Below are 22,410 nucleotides of genomic sequence, written 5' to 3'. Positions count from 1 at the left end.
AATATGGTGGAATCACCATTACTTTGGGTCTTTTTTAACCAAGATAAATATCTAACAAACAGGGATGCTCTAGTTCAAGTAGGCTTATTAATGTCCAGAAGTAGACATTACTGAGTGAGGTTCACTGCCTATATTGCGGAAGAGGCAAGACTAGATAAATATAATAATAGCAAAATTGAAATATAGGAATTTATCTTAATAACCTCAATTAACCTGCTCCTTATAATTTCCTTTTTCAATGATCCCTGTGAAAAACATGACAACATTCAAGCTTCTGGAGCACTGTGCTTGCAGCCTCTCGTGCTGCAACCAGCTTTGTCTCATTATTTCCTTGGTACTCTGTCTCTAGCTGAGCTCTTACATTTCAGACTCAGATTGCAAGTCTCCCTGGGTTGCACACTAGCTTTCCCATCTGTGCACCTTCTCATGCAACTATGCTCCAACCCATGACTCCAGGAATTATGGTTGGTGACCACTATTGTAGCATATACAGATACATAACCTTTTGAATGGTTATTTCAAATGTATTGCATCATTTCAAATATTACGGCATTTCAGATATTATGGTATGATCACATGTGATGAACAGGAGTCTGTTTACTCATTGAATTTTAACATACAAGATCAATACAATTTAGGAAAAAAACCCCAACAACTTTAAAACACAAATAAAATTTTTTTTTGTTCTACTTTCAAGAGTAAAACTCTAATTTTGATTTATTTCTAAGAGTTGAGATTTATATTAGCTGAATGCATTTGAGGCAGGAGAGGCACTCAGCTTTCTGGCACCCGTTCTACAGTAGTTGTGTAAGAGCATGATTAATTCATTAATAAAGCATAGCTTGACAATGGGTAGCACTGAAAATGTTACATATTAAGAGCACCAAGTATTTGACGTGCTGCACGGAGAAGCCTCTGCCAATGTGCCAGGGCAAGCACCAAAACAGAGCTGGCTGCAACCAAAATAAAGAGTCAAGATCAATCAATCAATAAATAAAACCTTCACGTTCACTTCAGAAGAGCTCTCAGGCTCTGTATTAAAGGCGGGGGGCCGAGGGTAAAGCGCTTGTGTAATAACAGCTTTGGCTAACAAAAAAGCAACTCCAGCAAAAATTGCTGAGAAGAGTCTAAATCCTTCCTGCTGAGTAGAAGGAAAACAGCACCTACTGGAAACAGTGGGATCTGGGGAGGGCCAGAACAATTTACACTGGCATTCAGTAGTTAACATTAAGCACATAAGGTCACTTATTAACAACATATAGGTTTTAACAACTGCTGACTGCAGGGAGGTGTGTTACTCATATGACTGCATCATGCCTCCCCTCCTCCTCTCCAAAGAGTGATCAAAGAGCAGAGGTTCCAAATTGTGAAGCAATTTTTTCCAACGGGAGCATCTGGGTCGTTGGCACGTTTCTCCATGCGTTACACTGCAGCTCAGGAATTGCGTCCAGGTCTGCCACATGGTTGGGCTCGTGATGGACAGGCCAAGCTGCTCTGGCTTCCCAGCTGCTCGGCCCCTTCCACTCATTATCCAGCCTCAAGTGCTAATGCCCTTGCAGCAGTTTGTGAAGGGGTCCTCCACAAGCACCACGTGAGCTCCCTGCGCTGAGAGGGTTGTGATGGGGAAAAGAAAATGGATGTCTGCTTTCTTCCATATCTAATTTGTTTTGCATATATTTGCATGCTGGCCATAGACCCATTCACATTACGGATCCCATTTGTGAGTTGCAGATCATTTGCCAGTCAAAGCTGGCGAGTGTGCATGTGTGTCTGTGTATGTGGAGGGAAATCCAAGATTCTAGATTGTGCAATATAAATTACATTTAAAAATACAAAGGAAAAAAAAAAAAGGCAGTAGCCACAATTGTGTGTGTGAATGAAGGGCACAAAGAGTCTCTGCACCTTTGAAGACGGCTGGAGGCACATGGGGATAAATTCAGGAGGGGGTGGGAGGAGACCACAGGCACAAGCCATTTCTGAACACTGATTACATGGGTAAATTGTTTGTTCCAGTGTATCACAAAGAGAAGGAGCATTATTTTTCATGCCACAGCTGTTTTGAATAAGAATAGGAATAAACTTAACCATCCTCCTCATGTTACTTACCACTAATTATGGCATATATTTACATCTATAAAACAGTGAAATTTTGGGGGACATAATTTCATGCCCCTTTATTGTGTAGATTCCTTTATTTCCATCCCACATTTGAATTTCAAAAATGTTTAGGACTTCAAAGCATCTTTAAAAGCTTGCCCTAATTATAATATGCATTACTTTCTAAAACTCCTAGTTTGCATTGCAGATTCCTGCAAATAGAGGCATTCATTTTAAACATCAATTAATATCATCCATGCATCTTCAGATGAGTCTGGGTCTTTATTTCAGAGTTGCACTGAGCTCTGACTAAGCTTTCCTCAGTTTGAAGAGTAGTTCAAGCTACTGCAACCATTTGAAATTAAGCCAGTGGATCAGAACAGTAGAAAGCCCGACAGCCCAATATTAATTTATATCAGCTGGTTTTCTCCTGTGTCACTAGTTAGAAAACATCCCTCCTCCTTTCAGATATATTTGCTTCCTATGTCTGTTCCTGTAGCTGCAGAAGTCGGAGTTCAGATTGGCACAGAGCGTTTGGCAGTGTCAGAGACACAAAACCCATGGCCACAGATTGCAAGGTGTGCTTACAGCAGCACTAAGGATCCTAGCAGAGGCACGAATCCACTGCGTGGTACTGTAGGTTACATAGAAAAGTCATGCAAAAAGAGAATCCCTGCCTCAGAACTTGCAATCGGGGGCTGAGGCAAAACATGAGAGAGAAATAACTAGCTAAAACAGAATAATTTAGACTAGGCTGCAGCCGGCAGATATGTACTGCTGAGTTAACAGTAAAGGTGGTCTTAGTAGTGAAAAGTGTTTGCTGGATGAACTAGTGCTAGATACAAGTGCAAGTCACAGAGCTAGCAAAGCTAGTGGGGGCATAAAGGGAGATAGAGTTGTGCCTTCCTAGAGCAATTCCCTTGCTGGAATCAGTGGAGATGTATGTGATCATAACAGCAGAGTCAAAATGAAGGTATTTGTTACAGCTGTGGCTGAGAGATGCTGGATTGAAAAGGGGAGAGGTGTGAGGGGGACAGACGTACCATCAACCTCCTGCAAGAGGAGCTGTAGAGCCAGAGCGCTGGGCAATCAGCACTGCGGGCCAAGAAGGCAAGGCCAATGATAATGTTTTAGACAGACGTTTTGGGGCAAAGCTGGAGGTGCAATCTATCATTTAATTTGAACTCTTTAGGGGCCTAAGTGTGTTATTTAGTATCAGATAATTTAAGAATAGTAGTGAGTAATCAGTGGGGATAACATTAGCTATCAATATGAGTAGAACTTCAACCAATAAAAGAAACCAACAGAGGCAACATGTGTTGACTTAGCTTTTAAATAGGCTAATCAGAACTTCAAAGACCAGAAAACTTCGGGGCTTTCCTCAAGTCACAAAAACAGTTTAAACACAAACTAACCAACAGGTATGTTGACCTCACTCACATTAAGATTAGATGGCATGAATCATACCTATGTTTTACATAGATTGGGCTTATTTTGCTAGTGACTAAGGTACCAGAAGCAGGATTGTGCACTCAACCTGCACCCAGGGAAAGGTTTCACGTGCAGACATTCTGAAACCTTGTCTGAATTCCTCGTCAGTGTTCTAGGAAATAACCTCTACATTTATTTAAGAACATTTATTTTTGTTTTCGTTTTATATCCCTGTAATCTCCGGTTTCATCTCATTGTCACACAAATTTCCTGTGCCATATCATTAGTACGTTGTTCTTACTTACTCGTTGTACTGAGTGTACAACATACCAAGTAAAGCTCCTTCTACCTATTACTGTAAAAGCCTCTCTCTGGTTGACTTCCCTGAACGCTCTGGCTCCCAGTGACTACCTGGGATAAACAGAAGAAAAGAGTCACTGCATTCAAGGTGCAAGACAAGGACCAGGAAATTGCTTTGCAGGGCTGTAAGGTTGGTTGGTCGAGGTGGTATAAAAGGAGAAGTCTCTTCCATTTATACCTCCTGCACTGGTAGGTAGGAAGAGGCCCAAAAGTGTGACGTCCAGATGCGTCACTAAGACTGAGGCCAGAAGCTCATCCATTCCCAGCATCAGGCTGTATTTCACAGGAAGTACAATCTGTATGAACCAATAAACCTCTGCAAAGCAAAACAACACTTTGCTTTGTACTCCAAACCTATGATGCTTTGGAAAATCAACTCTACAGTTGCCAAATGTCTTCTTGCAAGATCTCAGACCTTTCCCTCCCACTTTTTTGTAATCAAACCTTATTATGTTTATCACAGGGAAACCCATGCTGCTGAGGAGCCTCAAGCACAGCTAAATGGGAAAGAGCGAGAGGAGTACTCTTCCGGCTACCAGAGCTAAGCCACTTTCTGCCTTAGTCACCCTCAGTGCAAGTGCTCATCTCCGGTCTTCCTGTTTCCCATCTTTCCTTTCCACACTAGATTTAATGTCTAAACAAAATACCCTTTGTGCTGCCTCCAGCGACATGCTGACTTCTCTTTAAATCCATTTACAGGCTCACCATCTCCTCTGGCATCAAATGCTCACCCTCGCTTTCAAGCTTCCACATGCCATGACACCAGCCTGCTTCTCTTCTCTGGTTTCCCTTGACTTCTTTCACTCATTGTCCCCAGTTTTCTGTTGTTAGGTCTCCTTACCGTGCTTTCTCACCTGTACTTATTTGCCCATCACAAGTTCCCATTCCTCTTTTACTCACATTACAATCAAATTCCACCAAAACTTGGACTATCACTGGACACTGATGCTAGGATGCACTAGCTCACAGCGCTGAGCAAGCTATTGATGGTTGAATGATAATGAAGGGAGAAGACAACAGAAAGGATGAGAAGGGGGAAATCATTAAGTAAAGGGGGGAAGAGAGTATTGTAAATAAGGAATAACCACACAACATGAACAGAACCTGGGAGAAGCTGACCTTTCAGAGTAGGAGGAGGTAGCAGATGAGGAGAGAGTGATACTCTTTATCTATTAATCTAATACTGATTCAGAAGTGAATACTTAATTGAAAAGGAAAAGAATATAAAAATTAATATATTTTCCTATTAATAAACTTGAAGTTACTAATAGTGTCAAAAAGATTGTCAGCAGCCTTTGCCAGCTTTACACTGGTAATACATGACTCTTTAGAACAGTTCTTCAACACTCCCGTTAAAAATGGGAACAGCTACCTTTTTTCTGAAGAAATGTCCTATTGGAGTGAAAGAAATCAAGGACAGGGGGCTGACAGTTTAGCATCTAATTCTTATGACTAATTACACACCCATCTTCTGGTTTTCCTATACATATTTCTAGATGGGGGACACTGATGTGAAGTTTATTCCTACAAGAGCATTCATTGTGACTCTTGCTACACCCAAGCACTGCCCCGGCATCTTCCCTCTGCCTCACTCACCCCATGAGAGAGAAAATTCACTGGCCTACTTTGAAGTCATGGCTTAAGAAGGCATTCTCACCGTATTTTTAATGTATAACTCAGAAGGATGTTAGCACTGTATGGTTTTTAATCTCTAAGTTAATACAACACAAAATTGTGTTAAAAGACCATTAAGTTGGAAGGCACAATGAGGTTAGGAAATGTTGGATTGAAGTTGCCTGCATATCCTGACTGTTGAACTGCATCATGATATAGCCTTTTGCTACACGGTGCCCACTCGCCCTCTGAGCATCTGTACAATATTTCTTTGCCTTCATTATTCAGTGTGGCCCGGTCCCTATTTCCTGCACACTACTCAAAACCTGTGCTGAACACAGAATTATTAATTTTATAAAGGTTGTCTTCATAACATTATCTTGTTTTTTTTATAAACAGCCGTAAGTTTGATTTCTCAGTGACCACCTGAGGTGAAGGCATGGTATCACCCCCATGTTACAAATGGGGAACTGCAGCAAGAGTGTTAAAAGTATGCATGGCTTGTAGGAGATCAAGCAGAGAAGGCTGGCACTTGTATTTTCAAAGTCATGAGTACAACACAGACCTTAATGATCCAAAGAAGATCTCTCCTGGCTTTAGATACATCTTTGAGCATTCAGCATGCCTGAAAATATGTTACCACATTGAGAAAAAGCAGAACACACCATACATCAATGACCATATCACAAATCTCTGCTGTTTCCATGTCTAATCTAGAGCCTGAGGCTTGTCTTTCTCTGTGGGAACTGAGAACAGGCAAGTGGGGTGACATTAATTTCGCCAGTGGGTTTTGCAAGTATTTTTTATGCAAAGTGTATTGGTGAGATGATGGTCCTTAGTTTAAGGCCAAGTTTTTCAAGGAAGCATATTTAGGGGTCACAGACCCTTATCCTCCAAGCTCTATTCCTCTGCAGCCAGAGTTGTTCTGCCCTTACGCTTGTCCTGTTCCCACCTCTCACATACCTGTTTCTGCTGTGTGCCTTCATCCCTACGTTTCCCGACAGGCTCCTTATCCCAGATGCTTCCTCTTCCTACTGCCTCCCTGTTCTTGACCCTACATTCTCACCTGCCCTTTCCAGGTTCCTGGCATCTGCTGTGTTTCAGTTCCCAGTTCTCTGCTGCCTCCTGTTCCTGGCTTCTTTGCTCAGCCAGCCCTCAAATACTTGGTCTACAGCTTCCATGCCCAGTTTAAGCCCCATGAATTTCTCAACAGATTTCTTCTGCAGTCTAGCACAGCTCCTGATCAGTAGTTTATCCCTTCCACACCCAGATTTGAGAAAAGAGAGTCTCCCTCACTCCCAGTTTCCAGATCCAAATCTGGTACCACAGAAACTGTTGGCAAGATATGAAGTCTGGGGTATGTACGAGGTGAAGAGTATTTCAGGTCACATAGATAAACTTTAACTGAAAGCAATAAATACCAGGAAATCTGATCATAAGCAATGATTCCAGATCAGCCTTTTCTGGTTTCAGTCTCAATATGTCCACCCTGTAATTAAACCCTGAATATGCCCCTTTCTTTGAGGTTTCAAAAGACAAAAAAATTTATATGATAACTCTTGCTATGACAACTAGTATACCACAAAAATTACCTCAACAACTTAATGAGTAGAAGAAGTTTTAGTGTAAGCATAAGGTTCAGCCTGGAGATCTGCTGATCCTTTTTGATTAACCTTTAGTGTCGCTGACATGAGATTTTGTAAATACAGTAAGAAAAAATCTGATGTATCAATGAAATTTATCACAACTGGATCAAAATACAACATTCAGCCTTGAGAGAAGGAGGCTTAGAGGGCATCTCATCACCATGTGCCAGTACTTAAGGGGCAGCTACAAAGAAGATGGAGACTCCCTTTTTACAAGGAGTCCCATGGAGAGGACAAGGGGGAATGGACACAAGTTGCTCTTGGGGAGATTCCGACTGGACACCAGAGGGAAATTTTTCACAGTGAGGACAGTCACCATTGGAATGATCTCCCCAGGGAAGTGGTTGACTCGGTCTCATTGGACACCTTTAGGAGTTGTCTGGACAGGGTGCTGGGCCATCTTGTCTAGGCTGTGCTCTTCCTAGAAAGGTTGGACTAGATGATCTCTGAGGTCCCTTCCAACCTGGGATTCTGTGACCTTAGCCTCCCCTTCAAATTTTTTTTCACTCTTGCTCACAACTGATATGAATAGGTATAACTTTTGGAGCAGGGTCCCAAGGCTGACTAACAGAAAGGCAAGGGGAAAGCAGATGTGCTCTAGCAACAAAATTAGTTTAAGAAAACCCTGGAACCCTCCCAGGCTCACAGTTGTCCTGCTGCACACTTGGTTCAAATCCTGCTTGGTCCTATCTGCATATGTGTGGACTGATTGCAGGGCTGATACTGCTACTACTTGCATTTGGCAAGAGTTCAACTTCTGAAACACTAAAAAGCAGTCTCCATTTCTGCACTTCCCCGTTTTTTTCTTGGACCACTAGATGGCAGTTCCCCATTTACAAACGAGGGCTCTTGTTACCTGTTTGCTCCTGCCCAGCAGCTGTGTCAAGCACAGTTGAGGCACGCATCTGCCTTTGCATGTCGTCTGCAACACAGATTTCTTGTGGAGCTGTCAACAAGAGTGGCTCTGGGCCAGCGTCCTACCTGAAGGATATACAGCTTTGCACTTTTAAATGACGACAGAAGAAATTTCCACAAGCACCCCAAAGAGTGCTAAATACCAAACAAAGGCCTTATCAACAAGAGAGGTTCTCCATGGCATATTTTACTCACCCAAAACTTTACGAGGAAGAAAGCATTTTGGGGCCCTTTCCCAAACAGTTCCTTTAGACCGCCCTTCTTTTCAGGAAATTTGTCATAAATCTGACGAATGTCCACCGATTCAAGCAACGGGTCACTGTAAGAATGGTTAGCGTGTCCAATGTGTACGAAGAGGTGTTTATTGTACTGCAAGAAAGAAACAGGAAAATCAGTGCTGTACAAAAAGAACAGGTTTATTAAGGCACGGGTCTGTGTGTGCTCCTGCGGACGGTAGTATGCTTTGATGGATTAAATGACTCGCACATTACCTCTGGGACTATGATTTTCTGCAGTATGATTTCCATGAACAACTTAGTGATTGTGTCGTAGCCCCATGTGAACAAGGGTCAACATCAAAAAAACCTGTGTCCCTACTGCAAATGACAAAACATGGTCATCTTCAAGGGAGTAATTTACACTGAAAGACCCAGCGGCAGCTCGGTGATAAAGAGCCCTTGGCAGAGCATAATAAGATGAATATGCTTTCGAGGAAAGCCTATTTCTGCCTCTTTAAACCATGCCTTTTAATGTCCCATGTCCTCCAAGCCTGAATTTCTGCTAGTGCTGCAGACCCTGCACACATACACCTCCTGTTTGTCTATTAAAACCCCCCAAACCTCTATCTATAGCATTTGCTAATGCCCCTTAACTAAAAGAGATGGAAGGGATTTTCTTTTAACCCCAAAATGACAATAACGAGAAGGCCACTTACTCTGTGTTGCTGTTACTACAGAAGTGGTTCTCATTGCATGTTCTCCAGTATTTTCACCCATGTAATATTAAAGAGCCAAACTTTTAACACTTCCCTTGGGAGCTAGCTCTATAGATGACCATCTCTGCCAGAACACATTCAGCTTCAATTTCCTATTTCTTAACATTCATCCCATCACACCTCATTATAATCATGGGAATCACCTCAGCAACCCCTTTCCTGCCTGGGGGAAATCCTTGGCCCAGTGAAGTCCACAGCAGCCCCCTACTGAATCCAATATGGTCTTTTAGGGGCTGTCATTTCTCCAAGGCGAGAGCACCTTCCAGTACCTGAAATGAAAGTGGGAGGACAAACCCCAAAGACCCTTTGCTAGTCAATCAGCTGCTCAAGGTGTCATGAAAACAGACTGAAGGAGCTCAAGAGTGGCAGGATTAAACATTGGGGTTTTTATCCATGTGGATCACAAAACATTTTGCTAACTCAGTTAAAGGAAAGCTGATATACTGTCAATGAACTCTAGAAAACCCTGTCATATTGAACACACGCTGTATATAAGGGGCAATTCCCAAAAGCTAAGCACAAATAAAATATTTAAAACCCCAAAGCAGACCTCATTTAAGCTATTTTGTTTACAATATACCTGCAGAATGAACAAAGTGAAATGACAAATCTAAATTAATTGGACATCCACTCAGAGCCTTCCTTTGGTGTAAGCGGAGTCTTCCCTAGCAGATGTCCAAAACTCTGGGGAAAAGGAAATGGACTGGCTAGATTGCTGCACTTAGGAAATTAAATTGAAATCTATTTAAAAATCATCTAGCACAGTGAAATCTGAATTTAGAATCAGAGAACACTCATCTGTGTATGGGGCCAAAACTGAGATATGTTCTGTGCTTTCTACAGGGTTGTATTTCTTTTTTAATTTTGTGGAAGGAAAAAGGAAAGAGTAACACATTATTAAGGTGTTTGCACAAGCAAGCCCAAGTCTGAAAGCACCGGTTCCACAGGTTTTCCTTGCAGCCCCCTTTCAAAAGAATGCTACCCCAGCTGCTTCTGTGCATAAGTGGAAAACTTGCCCAGCCTCTACTTAGTGCATGTGGAGCGCAACAGGGGCAGAGCTGATTCAAAGAAGCTGTTTCTACCTTGAAAAGGAAAACAGGCATGGCAGAGAAATAAATGGGCAGTGGAGAGCTGAATGCATGCATGCAGGAGCGAGCGTGCCCATGAATGTGTGCCAGCTAGCCCTCACCCTGCGCTGGCCTAGATTGCATGCTGACCATTTACACACGATACAGGAAATCATCGTACTGGCTGGCAACAATGAGTGACTGCCCCAACAGTGTCCATGGTCAGATTTAGCATGTTACTTTACACAGTAGTGGCAAAAGTGGACTAAGGAGACATTTTAACATGACAAAACAAACAAAACAAAAAATGCAAAATAATATGAGAAAACACCATGGCTTCAACTTTTGGTTTTTTGACAGTGTTGTCACATATTTAGCTCACAGTACTGTGAGTAAATAACTTAAAGTCACGCTGAACATTTCTTACATATCTTGCTGTCTACTGAAACACTTAGATCTCAGTAAAATGTATCGGTGCCCCATATACCTGGGAACTGCCAGGAATGCAAGAAAGGGAGTCCAGAAACCTGCTCCTGTCGCTTTCCTAAGCTACCAGGGGTGAAGTGCAGGAGGACGGGGCATGGGCTGGGTCACAGAACATGGCTATCAATGGAAGCCTATCTGCAATCAGGCAAACATCTCAATTTTTCAAGTAGAATGATAAGAATTCCCTGGTAGAGGTAAGCACTTCAGCCTTCTTTGAAAAATTAAACCAAAACATTTCTCTTCCTCCAGCACTCCTGTAGCCTGCCTAGGAGTGCTCAGCAGCTGCACTCTCCCAGGGGATGTGAGAAGTCCCAAGGCATCTCTCTGCTCTCCCTCATTCAGAGTAAGGGCTTGAAAAACCATCCCCACCATAAGTGACCAGGTTATTATTTATTTTGGGATTGTTTCCTTTCAGTCTTCTCTGCTGGAGCCATTCCAGGTTGTACAAATAACCACTTTTTTATAGGAGCAGAACCAAGAGCTTAGGTTCTCCTTCGCCCAGGAAAATGTCCTCCTCAAAAGGAGGGTCTCTCTCCCAGGCCCAAAGGTGGCTGTGGAGTGAAGGAAGAAGGGAGAGCTGTATTTTACAGTTTAGCAACTGCAAATTCCCAAGACAATTTACACACTGTACCTTATTCTGCAAACCAGGAAAATATACAAATTGCTCAATATCCAAACTTCAGTAAAAGCAAACACATTTATAGGAACATCAACCATGAAGGCTTAATACTGTTCAAATATAAAAGCAAAGTTAAAGGCAGCTGTAAAGCTACCACAGTTGTCTGTGGAGCTCGCCAAAGTACCAGATGCTGCTGCAGCAAAATTTCCGAGGGGGTACAGTAAGACAGATGGTATGACATCACCTGACAACATTCTTAGGACCGAAATGTTTATTTTGATATTGCAATGTGTAATTATTTTCTCCTTATGTTGTTGCAATTCCTATGCTAAGTACAATCATTACTAACCTAATTAGATACGGCATATTTCTACGAACTAACAAACGATAATATAATATTATGAGCAGAGTATATGGAAACTGAAACAATCCCTATCGTTTTTATACAAACATACTCCATGACAGGAATTTATGCATAGATAAAAGCAAAGAAGCTGTGTTTTATGCCTTTATTTTTGAGCCCATTAGTGTCTGAAAAGCTTAGAAACATCCTCATTATATTGAGAATTCACTGTTCTTTTAGACTGAGTATTCCAGAGTCATTGAAGTATATTAGATGCTGAGGAATTTACTCATGCTACAGCATTTAAAAGATTTGCATCCGGCATTGGAGTAATAATGTGCTTTAGATACTGTAAACTGTCATAGGTCAAATCCTCTATTTTCTGAGCATAAAAACTACATAAAAATACAAAGAACATTTTCAGCTATGTCTTCAGTGTCCACATTACATGACGTGCCCTGGAAATTGCTGCCTTTTACTGAGCTCCTTTCCTTAAAAAAATTCTAACTATCCGAAGAATGCAGTAAAACCATGAAATATGGCTGTTGTCAAATAATACCACAAGGAAAATTATAATCCACTTAGGAATTTAAAAGAACCAAGACAAATTGCCAATTGCAAGGGATGCAAGCATTTAAGGTGGTGCAGAACAAAGACGAATCACCTACATTTGTTTTATCAGCCAGCATAAATATTTGTAACAGCTCCTCACCAATTTTGCACTTATATTCTAAGGCAACAGCCCTTCTGGTCCATGAAACACAGGTTTGCAAATCGCTGTAGCTCTCCCTGTTGCATCCCTGTGCTTCTGCACACCTGTGGAGCTAATGCCAAGCCTTCACAAGCCTGTAGAGGACCAAGTTTTTTATTAAACTGTGGTGGACAAGATGCAGACAGCAGTGGAACCAACCCTCTCACGTCCTTGGTGTGGGCAAGCTGGATGTGCAGAGCTGCTGGGTACCTGCTCCCTCACTGCTCCTGTCTGTCATGGCTGCGCAGCCCCACATAGCCATAATGAGCAGCATGCGGGAGGCGAGGGGCTCCCTGGGCCCTGCCGAGGCTGGGTGACATGGATGTGGAGCAAGGTGGAGGGCAGGTGTCCTGAGAGGGGGCACTCCACAGCTGCTTCTGCAGGGTTGATCTTGCTCATGGGCACAGCATCCTGCCTGCGAGGGTGCTGTGCCCTCCCACTGCACCGAAGGGCACAGCTGTGATTTCACTCGCTGAATCGCACTAGCACCCCAAGGAGTCAACCCACACTGGTGTGGATGGTGTGAGCTCCTCTGCAAACACCCTTGGCTCTGCAGCAGGACAGCAAGCTGGTGGCTTGCTGGACCTCGCACACCCATGAGCAAGACAGGGAGGCAACAGCACCCTGCTGCCTTCTTTGTCCTGCGTGGCCTAATAACAGCACTTTGCTAGCTGGGCTGCTTCATGAGATCTGTAGGTTCCTGCAAATTTCAAGCATAACAACCATCAGGGTGTGGCCATCTATATCATTACTTGCAGCAAGAAATCCCTATGAGAAAATACCATGGGGAGAAGCTGGCAACTTGTATGGATGGTAGTCTTGTGTGCCCAGAGAAACTCCACCACCCAAAGAAGTACATTAAAAATGCTCTGCTGCAGGTCTTCTCTCTCCCTGACACAGAGGGACAGCCTCTTGTCTCTCTGTGGACTGAATGTATTCTGTACTGGAGGTCACAAGGACTACTGCCGCAGCTCAGAGGACAGGTGAATGGAAGGCAGGTGGGACAGCCTGATCTTTCACTGATATGAGAGAAAACAGCACTGCTCAAGTGCCTGGTGCTCTGCAGTGATTCCCTCTGTACCTCCACAGACCGGTCCAACACATCTTTTAAAAATGTACCACTGCCTGTCAGCAACTGTTCTTTTGGAGGAAAAAGGAGCCAGGTGGGGTGGACTGATTAAAAAACAATCACTAGCATATCAGCAGTCCGCATGCAGCTCTAACCTGTACCCTACCCAGCCTCAGCTCTGCTGTCTCGCTGTATCTTGTAAATCTGACACTCTTTAATTTCCTGCTGATGTAATCACTTGGTCTGCCAACAATTTTTCTTATTTCTACCAAAACACTAGTAACTGAATATTTAATTCCTGTTGCTGTTGTCCTCCACTGAAGCAGACTGGAAGTTATATTTATAACATTTTAATGCTATAACTGGAGTCCGTACGAACTATTTTTCAAGTTTTTAACACTTTCACGTGAAAAGTTAAGCGACCTTTCTGTGCTTGTATGCTAAAATACAACTGCGTGTTCAACCTAGTTTTTCAAGGACCTCCACCCATTCAGGCTCCTGCCTGGATCTGCTCAGGGACTGAATCAGGAATGTGAAGTAAAAGGAGATCTTTGGCTACTTTACGGTTGCAGAAATGGGGAGGTAGGTGACAAGCAAGGGCAGTTCTCAGCCCTGCCACATTAATGTTGCCCAGCACTTCCCAGCTACTGCGACAGGATTCCCAGCATGAAAGTGGGACTGGCTGGTTGGGGAAGGTGCTCACACAATATTTTTCATCAGCTTTCCTGCCAGAGTGAAGATGCACCCTTCAGTTCTGGCCTGTCTGATTTGAGACACTGCGGTCCCAATTCCAGAAGCGCTGAGTGCTCAGGATAGGAAAATTATGCTTGAATATAGGAAGTTCTCAATAACGCTAAGTATACTGCAAAATCAGGCTCATGACAAATCAAAGTGGACCCTCAAAATCAGTGGCCCATTCATTCTTTTGCACCTGAACTTCTTGGTTTGTCAAATGCGAGTAATAATGCTCCTTCATCTGAAAAATGACTGCACTAATACATCTGTGAAATTCAAATAGGGGGAATTATTAATTCCGTTTGGAGGAGAGGTTAGACAGTGCACAGCGAGCAGGGCACGGGGCCACGCATTTCAACAAAAGAAGAAAACAAACAACTGAATAGTTGCTTATCAAAGAAGGACCATCTACATCTGCACTGAATGAAGCAGGAACAAATAAACATGTGAGCATGTAATTAACTGCTGTACTGTAGAGCAGACGCATGAGGACATTTCCCAACTTCTGAGAGCCTGACTTTGCAGCCCAGTTAAGCAATTTTGGGGTGGGTGTAGCGGTGGGGGAAGCTGCAGTGGAATGAGATGGGAAAACCTGGGGCAGAGGCACAGGCAGGCATGAAGCCCCTGGGGCAAGCGCAAGGCCGTACGCTTGGGGCTCAGCGTGCAGGCAGGGCAGGCAGCACTGGGGAGATGCACAGCCATAGCCCACCGCACTGCTAATGCCAGCCCAACCCACGTTTCCCCCCACTCCTCCTCCCTTTGGTAACAGCACAGCGCTGTGCAAGGCTGTGGGAGGCGGAGGGCCCCCCACTGTGATGACCCCCCTTATTTTACAACTCCCCTGGGCTCATCGCAGGGTCTGTGTGCCCGGGCTCAGCTCCAGCTACCCCACAACCTCACTCACTCGCTCCTTTCCCTCTTCCCTGATTTCACATTTCCCTAGGCAGAGCCGGTGCCCTGTGTACTGTCAGGTAGTTACCCCTACCCTGGCTATTTTCAGCACCCGGGCTTTGTGCAAGTGTGGGCTGGGGCACGGGCAGGGCTGGGGCACCAGCCGCGGCGCAGGGCCCGGCAGAGGGAGCTACCATCGCTGCTGGCGCTGGCACTCCTCTTCAGTTATGCAAAAGCAGCACTTTTAATTTTGCTGGAAAATTTCCGGCAGCAGCGGTTGGTTTTGAGAAAAGGGAGAGAGTGCGTGTGAAGGCAGCAGCGAGCAAGCACAGGCCCTGGTGGTCCTTCCACTCGTCCTCGGTATTTAACGTGGGCTGACTTTGAGGAATGTATTGTGCTTGGTCTCTCTACCCACTCCACTGTGTTTTCACCCCAGGACGCTCCCTTGAAGAGCCCATGTCCTGACCCTAAAACTGGGCTGGGGGAGCTGGCCTAGGCTGCCCACGACATCTCTATCTGGTCCCCTGAGAACATCCCCAGCCAGGAGGTCCGCTGCAGTGCTGCGATTTCAAGATTGGAGCCTGTGTCAATACTGGACCCCCTTAAAGTGGTTTCTTGGCACTGCTAACTACAGACACCTGAATATGAACATTTTACAGAGTATGACATTCGCTTCCCAGGGCGAGCACATAGCTCTCCTTCACTGCAAAATAAATGACCCTTGCATTTAGTTAAACTTTGTCTGAATTTAGATTAAAATTACCTCAAATCCTGAGTCTGCCACTCCAAGACCTTTATCCAAATGTGGGTTTGCTTCCTTGTCCTTTCACATCACAAAGACACTAAACCAAGGACTTCCTTACAACTGAAATGCTGAACTGCTTTTTATACTGTTTACAGAGAATATGGAAAGGATAAACAATGCTTGTAACAATGGATATTGTTCAAAGATGGAGGGCTTCTTTTGAAAAGATCTAATTTATTTTTCATCACTTAGGTGGTTTGATTAACTTTGGTGAAATTTACTGCATTTGGCTAATGATGGCAGGCTGTTTTTATGGCCCTTGAGCAATTGCTTTCACTTTCTGGTTCTCAGGCACAACTCTCCCTGGGCTCACAAAGCCCTTTTACAACAACAATAAAACCTGAATTAAAACATAAAGAATATTTTATTTCTTCACCGCTTTTTAAAATACGTTTTGAAATTTGGACCTAACACAATCTGACAGTTTGGATAGGTGGATTAATACTGAAAATGCCCATCAGCCGTATTCTTTATAGCCTTATATAGATATTTTAGATGTAAAGCTCATAGTCGAAATGAGTATGGCAGCAAGAATGAGAAACCTCAAAGAGGAAGAGAAGAAAGGGCTTTTTTTGTTGAGTGGTGGCAGGATTTTTTCCTGATTGGAAAGCAAGCTTGAAAAATATATATAATAAAATGATTGGAATTATTATCAGTTCGGTGTTATGGTCTTTGAATTTTATAGCTACTTTTTTAACACTTAATTGCTTAGATCCCTTCTAATCTGCTTGCATACTCACCTTATATTTGTTAGGGAACATGGGATTACTTGGTTTAAGCATTTGTCCTGAACTTTCACAGAACCACTACAGTAAAAATGGAAATCCCCCATTAAGGAAAACCTGTCTTGAAACTAACAGATGGGTACATAAACTTATTAATTTGTTGAGAATATAGTTATATATATAGTTATATAGGGTAGGCAATAATTAAAGGTAACCATAACGCTGATGCTTGGATCTACAAGGGCAGCTTTTAGGCACCATTTAGGAATTGTATTTGAGAACAAAATGCCACAAAAGGAAAATACAGCTTGACATTTATAAACTGAATTGATTTTCATGTAAAAGGAGGAGTAATTTTCCTCATCCTTAACTGCTGAGTCAGTATTCCAAGATTTTTCAACTGTGCCATCTTATGTCTCCCAAACTATCTTCTGCCATGCAGAGTTTCAGTGAGGGTTGCTTATTCTTTCCTTTCTATAATTTTTCTTTTGTAAATGGAACAGTTTTGTGGCTAGGCAGGGGAAAAAAGTCAACAGCCCTCCACAAGTGACAGGACTCTGCAGAGCACGTTTCTGACCCACTAGAATGCTCACTCTAAATTAACATAACTGCCTGACATTGAGGGGCTTTTTTACTTTTAAAACCAATCTCCATTGGAAGAACCTTAGAAATGTTTAAGGCCCCACTCCTACAATTAATTCCCTGTGGGTGGACCTTTGTGGCGCTGGGAGTCACCATGGGCCAACAGATCTAAATTTCTAATTGCTGTACAGTAATATAGACTGCAAAGGGCCTCCCAGGATCATCAAGTCCTGGCCCCAGGTGCCATGTCAAATAAGCTTTTTTCTGTAAATTTCCAGGTTATTTTTTAAGGTGGAATGGGTCTATTTGCCCCCACTACTATGAGGCTTTCTGGCCTGGTTCTGGGTTGGGAGGGAGTAAGGGGTTTTATTTGTGGTTTGTTTTTTTTAAATAATAAAATGCTGCAAATCCGTTTGATCAAAATAATACTTTATGTGATTTCCTGTAAAAAATCGGAAGTGTAATGAACATATATCTATTTTCTTTTGGAAGAGATGTGAGAACTCTTACACAGCTCTCACGTAGCAGCATATACATATATTCATTTCTGAGGTCAGCAAAGGCACAAAGGTGTACAGGAGATGCTGCAATCACAGCACATGCCTACATGAGTCCACATGCACATTGTGCAAAACACACCTCTTGCCTGGCTTGCTGATTTTGTTATTTAAAAAGTAATAGAATCCCATCCTTTCTATCCTGTGCAAATCATATCTGCAATAAAATGTTGCACCAACATGAAGACAGGTGTACAAAACCACAGGCAGAATTAATATTTTCTTCAACAGCACTAAATAAGGGTTGGGGTTGGCTCTCATCTCCAAGAAGGACTTTTGGTGCTTGCTGGAAAAGTCTGAGTATTGGGGATGGGGAAGGCTGGCAGGAGGCAGTGCCCCTCAGAGCTGTCCCTGCAGACAGTGTGCACCAGCACCTCTGCCCAGAGCCTCTCCTGTAAGTACCCTTCTGAACTTGCCCTGGGACTGGTCACACTGCCTTGGTTTTTTTTTCTATGCCCTTGTTTAAGATCCAAATAATAAAATTTACTTAATTTGATCGAAACAATGCTTTCTCTTCTCCTCACTCCCCTTTCTCTTGCAGCGCAGTGACACACTGCCCACAGGGGCTCATCCCATGGCTCCCCACAGTGCCTGCCTGTCCGGTCCAGGCTGTCCCCACGCAGCCCTCACACTGCGCTTGCAGCATGGGTGTGAAGAATGATCTAAATTGGGATTAATGCATGGCTGGGAATTCACTGTTCTTTGGGTCTCATTTTTGCAATGTAACAGCACGCAAGTAACTTTTTAAAAACAAGTCTGGGTAGTTTGATGCTCTTTCTTCTCTAGTAAACCTCCTGCATAAATGCTATGCATTTAGAAGATAGGTTTCTCAGCAGTATGCTTGCAAGCTGGGACAAGTTCCGGTGGGCCTCGCTGCACCGTCAGGAATTCCAAATAATATTAATTTACTCAAAAAAATGCTTTACAGTATTTATGGGGCAGTCCTGAGTAACTGTGTTTCTATTCAGGCCTCCACACTTTCTCTGCAATGCAAGTGGATGTGTTGAATACCCATGAGCCTGCACCTGCCTGAAAAACGAGAGCCCCAACACATCCCCAAGCCGCCGGCCCACACATTGTGCATGAGCGCAACCGACTGAGCTGCACCACCACAGTGGAGCAGGACCCACGGCTCCATCTCCTGCCAAAGCAGCATCTTCTCCTCATTTTTGGTCTGTCAGTCATGTTGTAAATATATTCACCTCACTCAGCTGGTTGCACGTTGCAGACCCCGGTGTTGTGATAGGCAACCACACGGTGTCTGTTAAGAGCGTACTTGGTTTGAGGGAGATTTTTCTTAGAGGGGAAGACATAAAAGTGACTTAGTTGCTGAACTCTTGTTCACTCTTTTTTATGTAAAGTCACACAGATTCATAGAGGCTCTACACCGTATAAGCCCATGGGTTCTGCAATTAATTTTGAACTATAAAAACCTACGGAAAAAGGATTATTAGGTGGTATACTGGCAAAACAGCAAATCCAAATACACTGAAATGCCATTTCATTCACATACAGCACAGTAACACTGAGCATTACATGGCCACATCCTGCTTTCCCAATAACCTCAAGGCACGGACATAGCATCCTGGTGTGAAGCAATCTGGATATGGCAGAGCCCATAAATCAGCAGGACACATTACATGGGGTCAGCAAGCCAAGGACTCTGAAAACTGTGTATTGATAAAGCTGCCTGATGAGAAAACCTGGATGTTGTGTTTCTGGTTTGTAAATACGAACCACTGTCTGGATGTACTCGGGGCTGGGGATGAAGAAGGTGTTCCAGCTGTGGATTAGTCTGGAGGACATTAAGATGAAGCTTTAGCCCACTAGAACCAGGATTACCAGGAGAGCACGGGAATCAGGACCACGGGATCCCAGGGAAACCATTCAGTATATTATCTAACAGTCAGGTAAATGCTGAGATAACTGTACCTGCTACCAAACATTTCCTCCCTCAAAGTTAATTCAACTTGGCAAAACATGACATTTAGCAAACCCACCCCCTGTCACATATTTAGTATATGAATAGCTAAGATATGGTATATTTTCACTGGGATGTTTCTCCGCCAGAAGCATTCCTCTGTTGTAAGGTTTCTGGGCTATGACTCCAATCTCCATTATGCAGGGTAAACACCCTGTGGATAACACCTCTGGCCAGAGCCTGTAAATGCTATGGTTTCCAGTACTGAATTATAAAGAGCAAGTGATAGCCTCTCTCTGCTCCAAGCTACTGTATTTTACCAGGAATATGAACAAGAATGGCCTGTCTGTATCACCCATTCATGACAGTATTTGCTTTTCAGAAATTATCTCAGTAAAAATTCTCAGGTTCGAGCTGAAAGAAGCTATTTTGATTTATTTCCGATGCAGTAGAAACAGTGCTAGGCTACTAACAAATGTTCATGGTAAATATATGATGTTTAACATCAAAGTTCAAGGCTAACTGGAGTAAATGAAAAATTACAGCCAACTTCGTAAACTACGCTTGCAGGTACAGTATGCCAACAAAGAACCAAACCAAAACCAAAACCTTCCTAAAAAAAAAAAATCCAAAAAAATTCCAAACCTTGGACTGGACCTTAAGACACAATTAAAGATCAAGGAAGACTGAATGATTGGATGTTTAGATAGGTACCCTCAATTAAAAAAAAAGTGATACAGTTAAATGGGACATGCTTGGGAGGTATGCTAATCAGTGACAATCCTGATACTCGGAGGCTATCCTAATAATATGCATAGTTTCTATACAAGTCCTTAATTTTGTTTCTGTTAGGAAACAGATTAGGCTTTGACTTAAACTTTAAGTACTGAATTATTGCCAAAACCACGATGCAATTTAGTAAAACTGCTAAACTATGTCAACAGTGAGACAGGCACCATAGCAAACCACACCTGCTTTCAGAGAGGCCTCTCACTTCTGCAAATGGGAAAAAAGAGGGCAAGAAAGGAAAATACAGTACTACAGTGAAAGGAATAATACACAGAGCAGTGGTGAATGCAGAAACACCGGGTGTATTCCATCAGTCTTAACCCTGGAAAGCATCCTCCGAGGGTGGGGAGCAACAGAGAAAAGCTGAAGATTTGCGGACACGAGGGCAACACTTACTGATTCGGGATCCCTCTGCTGTTCAAGGAAAGCTGAAAACTCCACCAGCCTGAGCTTGGTCGTACCAATCGATCGGCCCTGCCATGCAGGGACAGAGGGAGCTGGAGCTGACGTAGGCTCAAATCCTAAAATAAAGGAACCATTTTCATGAAGAAGTTGCTAATTCCTCAGTTAATATTTTCTGCATTAAATATAATCAGGAATTATGCATGTAGCCCTTGAATGTTTATATTAATTTTAGCAAATAATGAATTCAGAATGAGTTAAAATTGGAAAAACACAGAAAAATATGTGGAAAAAGAGGTCCCAACCCAGCAAGCTAATAATGTTGCAAATAAAAGATCTACCACTTTGCTTCCTTGGGGCTGTAACTCACTGTAGAATTTTTGTTTAAAATATATACCAGATTATACAGATTTATAGAGACTTCATGTAGACTTACAGCTGACCTTTCCTCAGAAACTGGCAGCAAGACTTACAGGAGATATTACTGCCTTGGGAGTCAAGAGGACTGGCCTCCATTTCTGGCTCCTAATGTGCCACATGTTACAAGTAAATCACCTCTCTTTTTGCCTATTTCTTCTGCACTCGCAATTCCCCTCTCCTATTTAGAGTATAAGGTTTCCAAAGCCGGGACTTTCTCTTACTACGTATTTGCACATTGGGTCTTTGACTTCTTTTGGAGCTTTTAGGCAGCATTATATTACAGATAATAATAAATAATTACTGTAGAGAGCTGAATCATACCCTAAAAAGAAAAAGAAGGTTTTAAATTGATAATAAAGAGGCAATGACATGATCTAGAGAGAGAAGGGATGTTAACTACCATCTCTAATTCACCTCAAGAGAAAAAAATAAATGCTATCTCTTGCTCCTTATCATGGAAAATTAGATGAGAAGGAAACAAAACAGTAAAGAAAGAAGGGAAAGGCAGCAGCTCAAAGGCAAAACTGATCTTGGGAGAGATGCAGGCACAAGGAAGGCAGGGGAGAGACACCAAAGGTTAGAAAACAGAGATAATCCTGAACTAGGTTGAGAACCAGGGAGAGGTCACAGGTAGCATGTGTCCCCATCCTGTAATGGGAGTGTGGTATCTGACTCCAACCGTCAAATTTAGGCAATGAATGTATGAGGCTTGTATGAAATAAGAGAATTACAAACATGACTGGTTAGACATGAACAGGAAATCTAATGAAGCAAAAACTCATGCATGAGTTTTGACTCATTTAGAAATGCTAATAATCCTATTCTGAGAGAAAACATGGAAGAATAAAACAAAACAATTCAAAATGTCTGCCTTGGAAAATAATGTTATAAATTAGGAATATCATGAAAAAGGAAATAATCAGGGATGCAGAAAGGTAACCTTAGTTTTAAACATTAAAGAGCAGCAAGTTAGAAAAACATTAAAATTGGGTAAGGGTCAGACAACTGCAGTTCAGAGTCAGAAGTGTGGTGTCATTTGGCAAGGGAGACATAAAGTTAGTTATCATTTGCAAAGAAATAATGATCTTTCCTGAAATTAGTCAAGAAAGCAACTTAGGAAAAGGAGTAGGGAAGTAGCCATGAGAAGGGCTTGATCAATTTGAGCAATGGACATCAGAATAAACATTAGGT

At 42.8% G+C, this 22,410-nt stretch overlaps 1 protein-coding gene across 8 annotated transcripts in view; it reads right to left on the bottom strand.

The window, feature by feature from the left end:
- Positions 1–22,410, bottom strand: part of TEAD1 (TEA domain transcription factor 1) — a 159,125-nt gene that overhangs the window by 9,959 nt on the left and 126,756 nt on the right. For all 8 annotated transcript variants that reach the window (XM_064452745.1, XM_064452746.1, XM_064452747.1 and 5 more), the window contains 2 exons: positions 20,794–20,918; positions 8,259–8,432 (listed from right to left, as the gene is read on the bottom strand). In XM_064452745.1, the coding sequence (XP_064308815.1) occupies positions 8,259–8,432; positions 20,794–20,918 (299 nt within the window). The remainder of the gene's footprint in view (positions 1–8,258; positions 8,433–20,793; positions 20,919–22,410) is intronic.

This window comes from Phalacrocorax carbo, chromosome 5 (assembly GCF_963921805.1).
Source record: "Phalacrocorax carbo chromosome 5, bPhaCar2.1, whole genome shotgun sequence".
Lineage (NCBI taxonomy): Eukaryota > Metazoa > Chordata > Aves > Suliformes > Phalacrocoracidae > Phalacrocorax > Phalacrocorax carbo.
The sequence above is the reverse complement of the archived record's forward strand: the minus strand, read 5'-3'. Positions and strand labels throughout refer to the sequence as shown.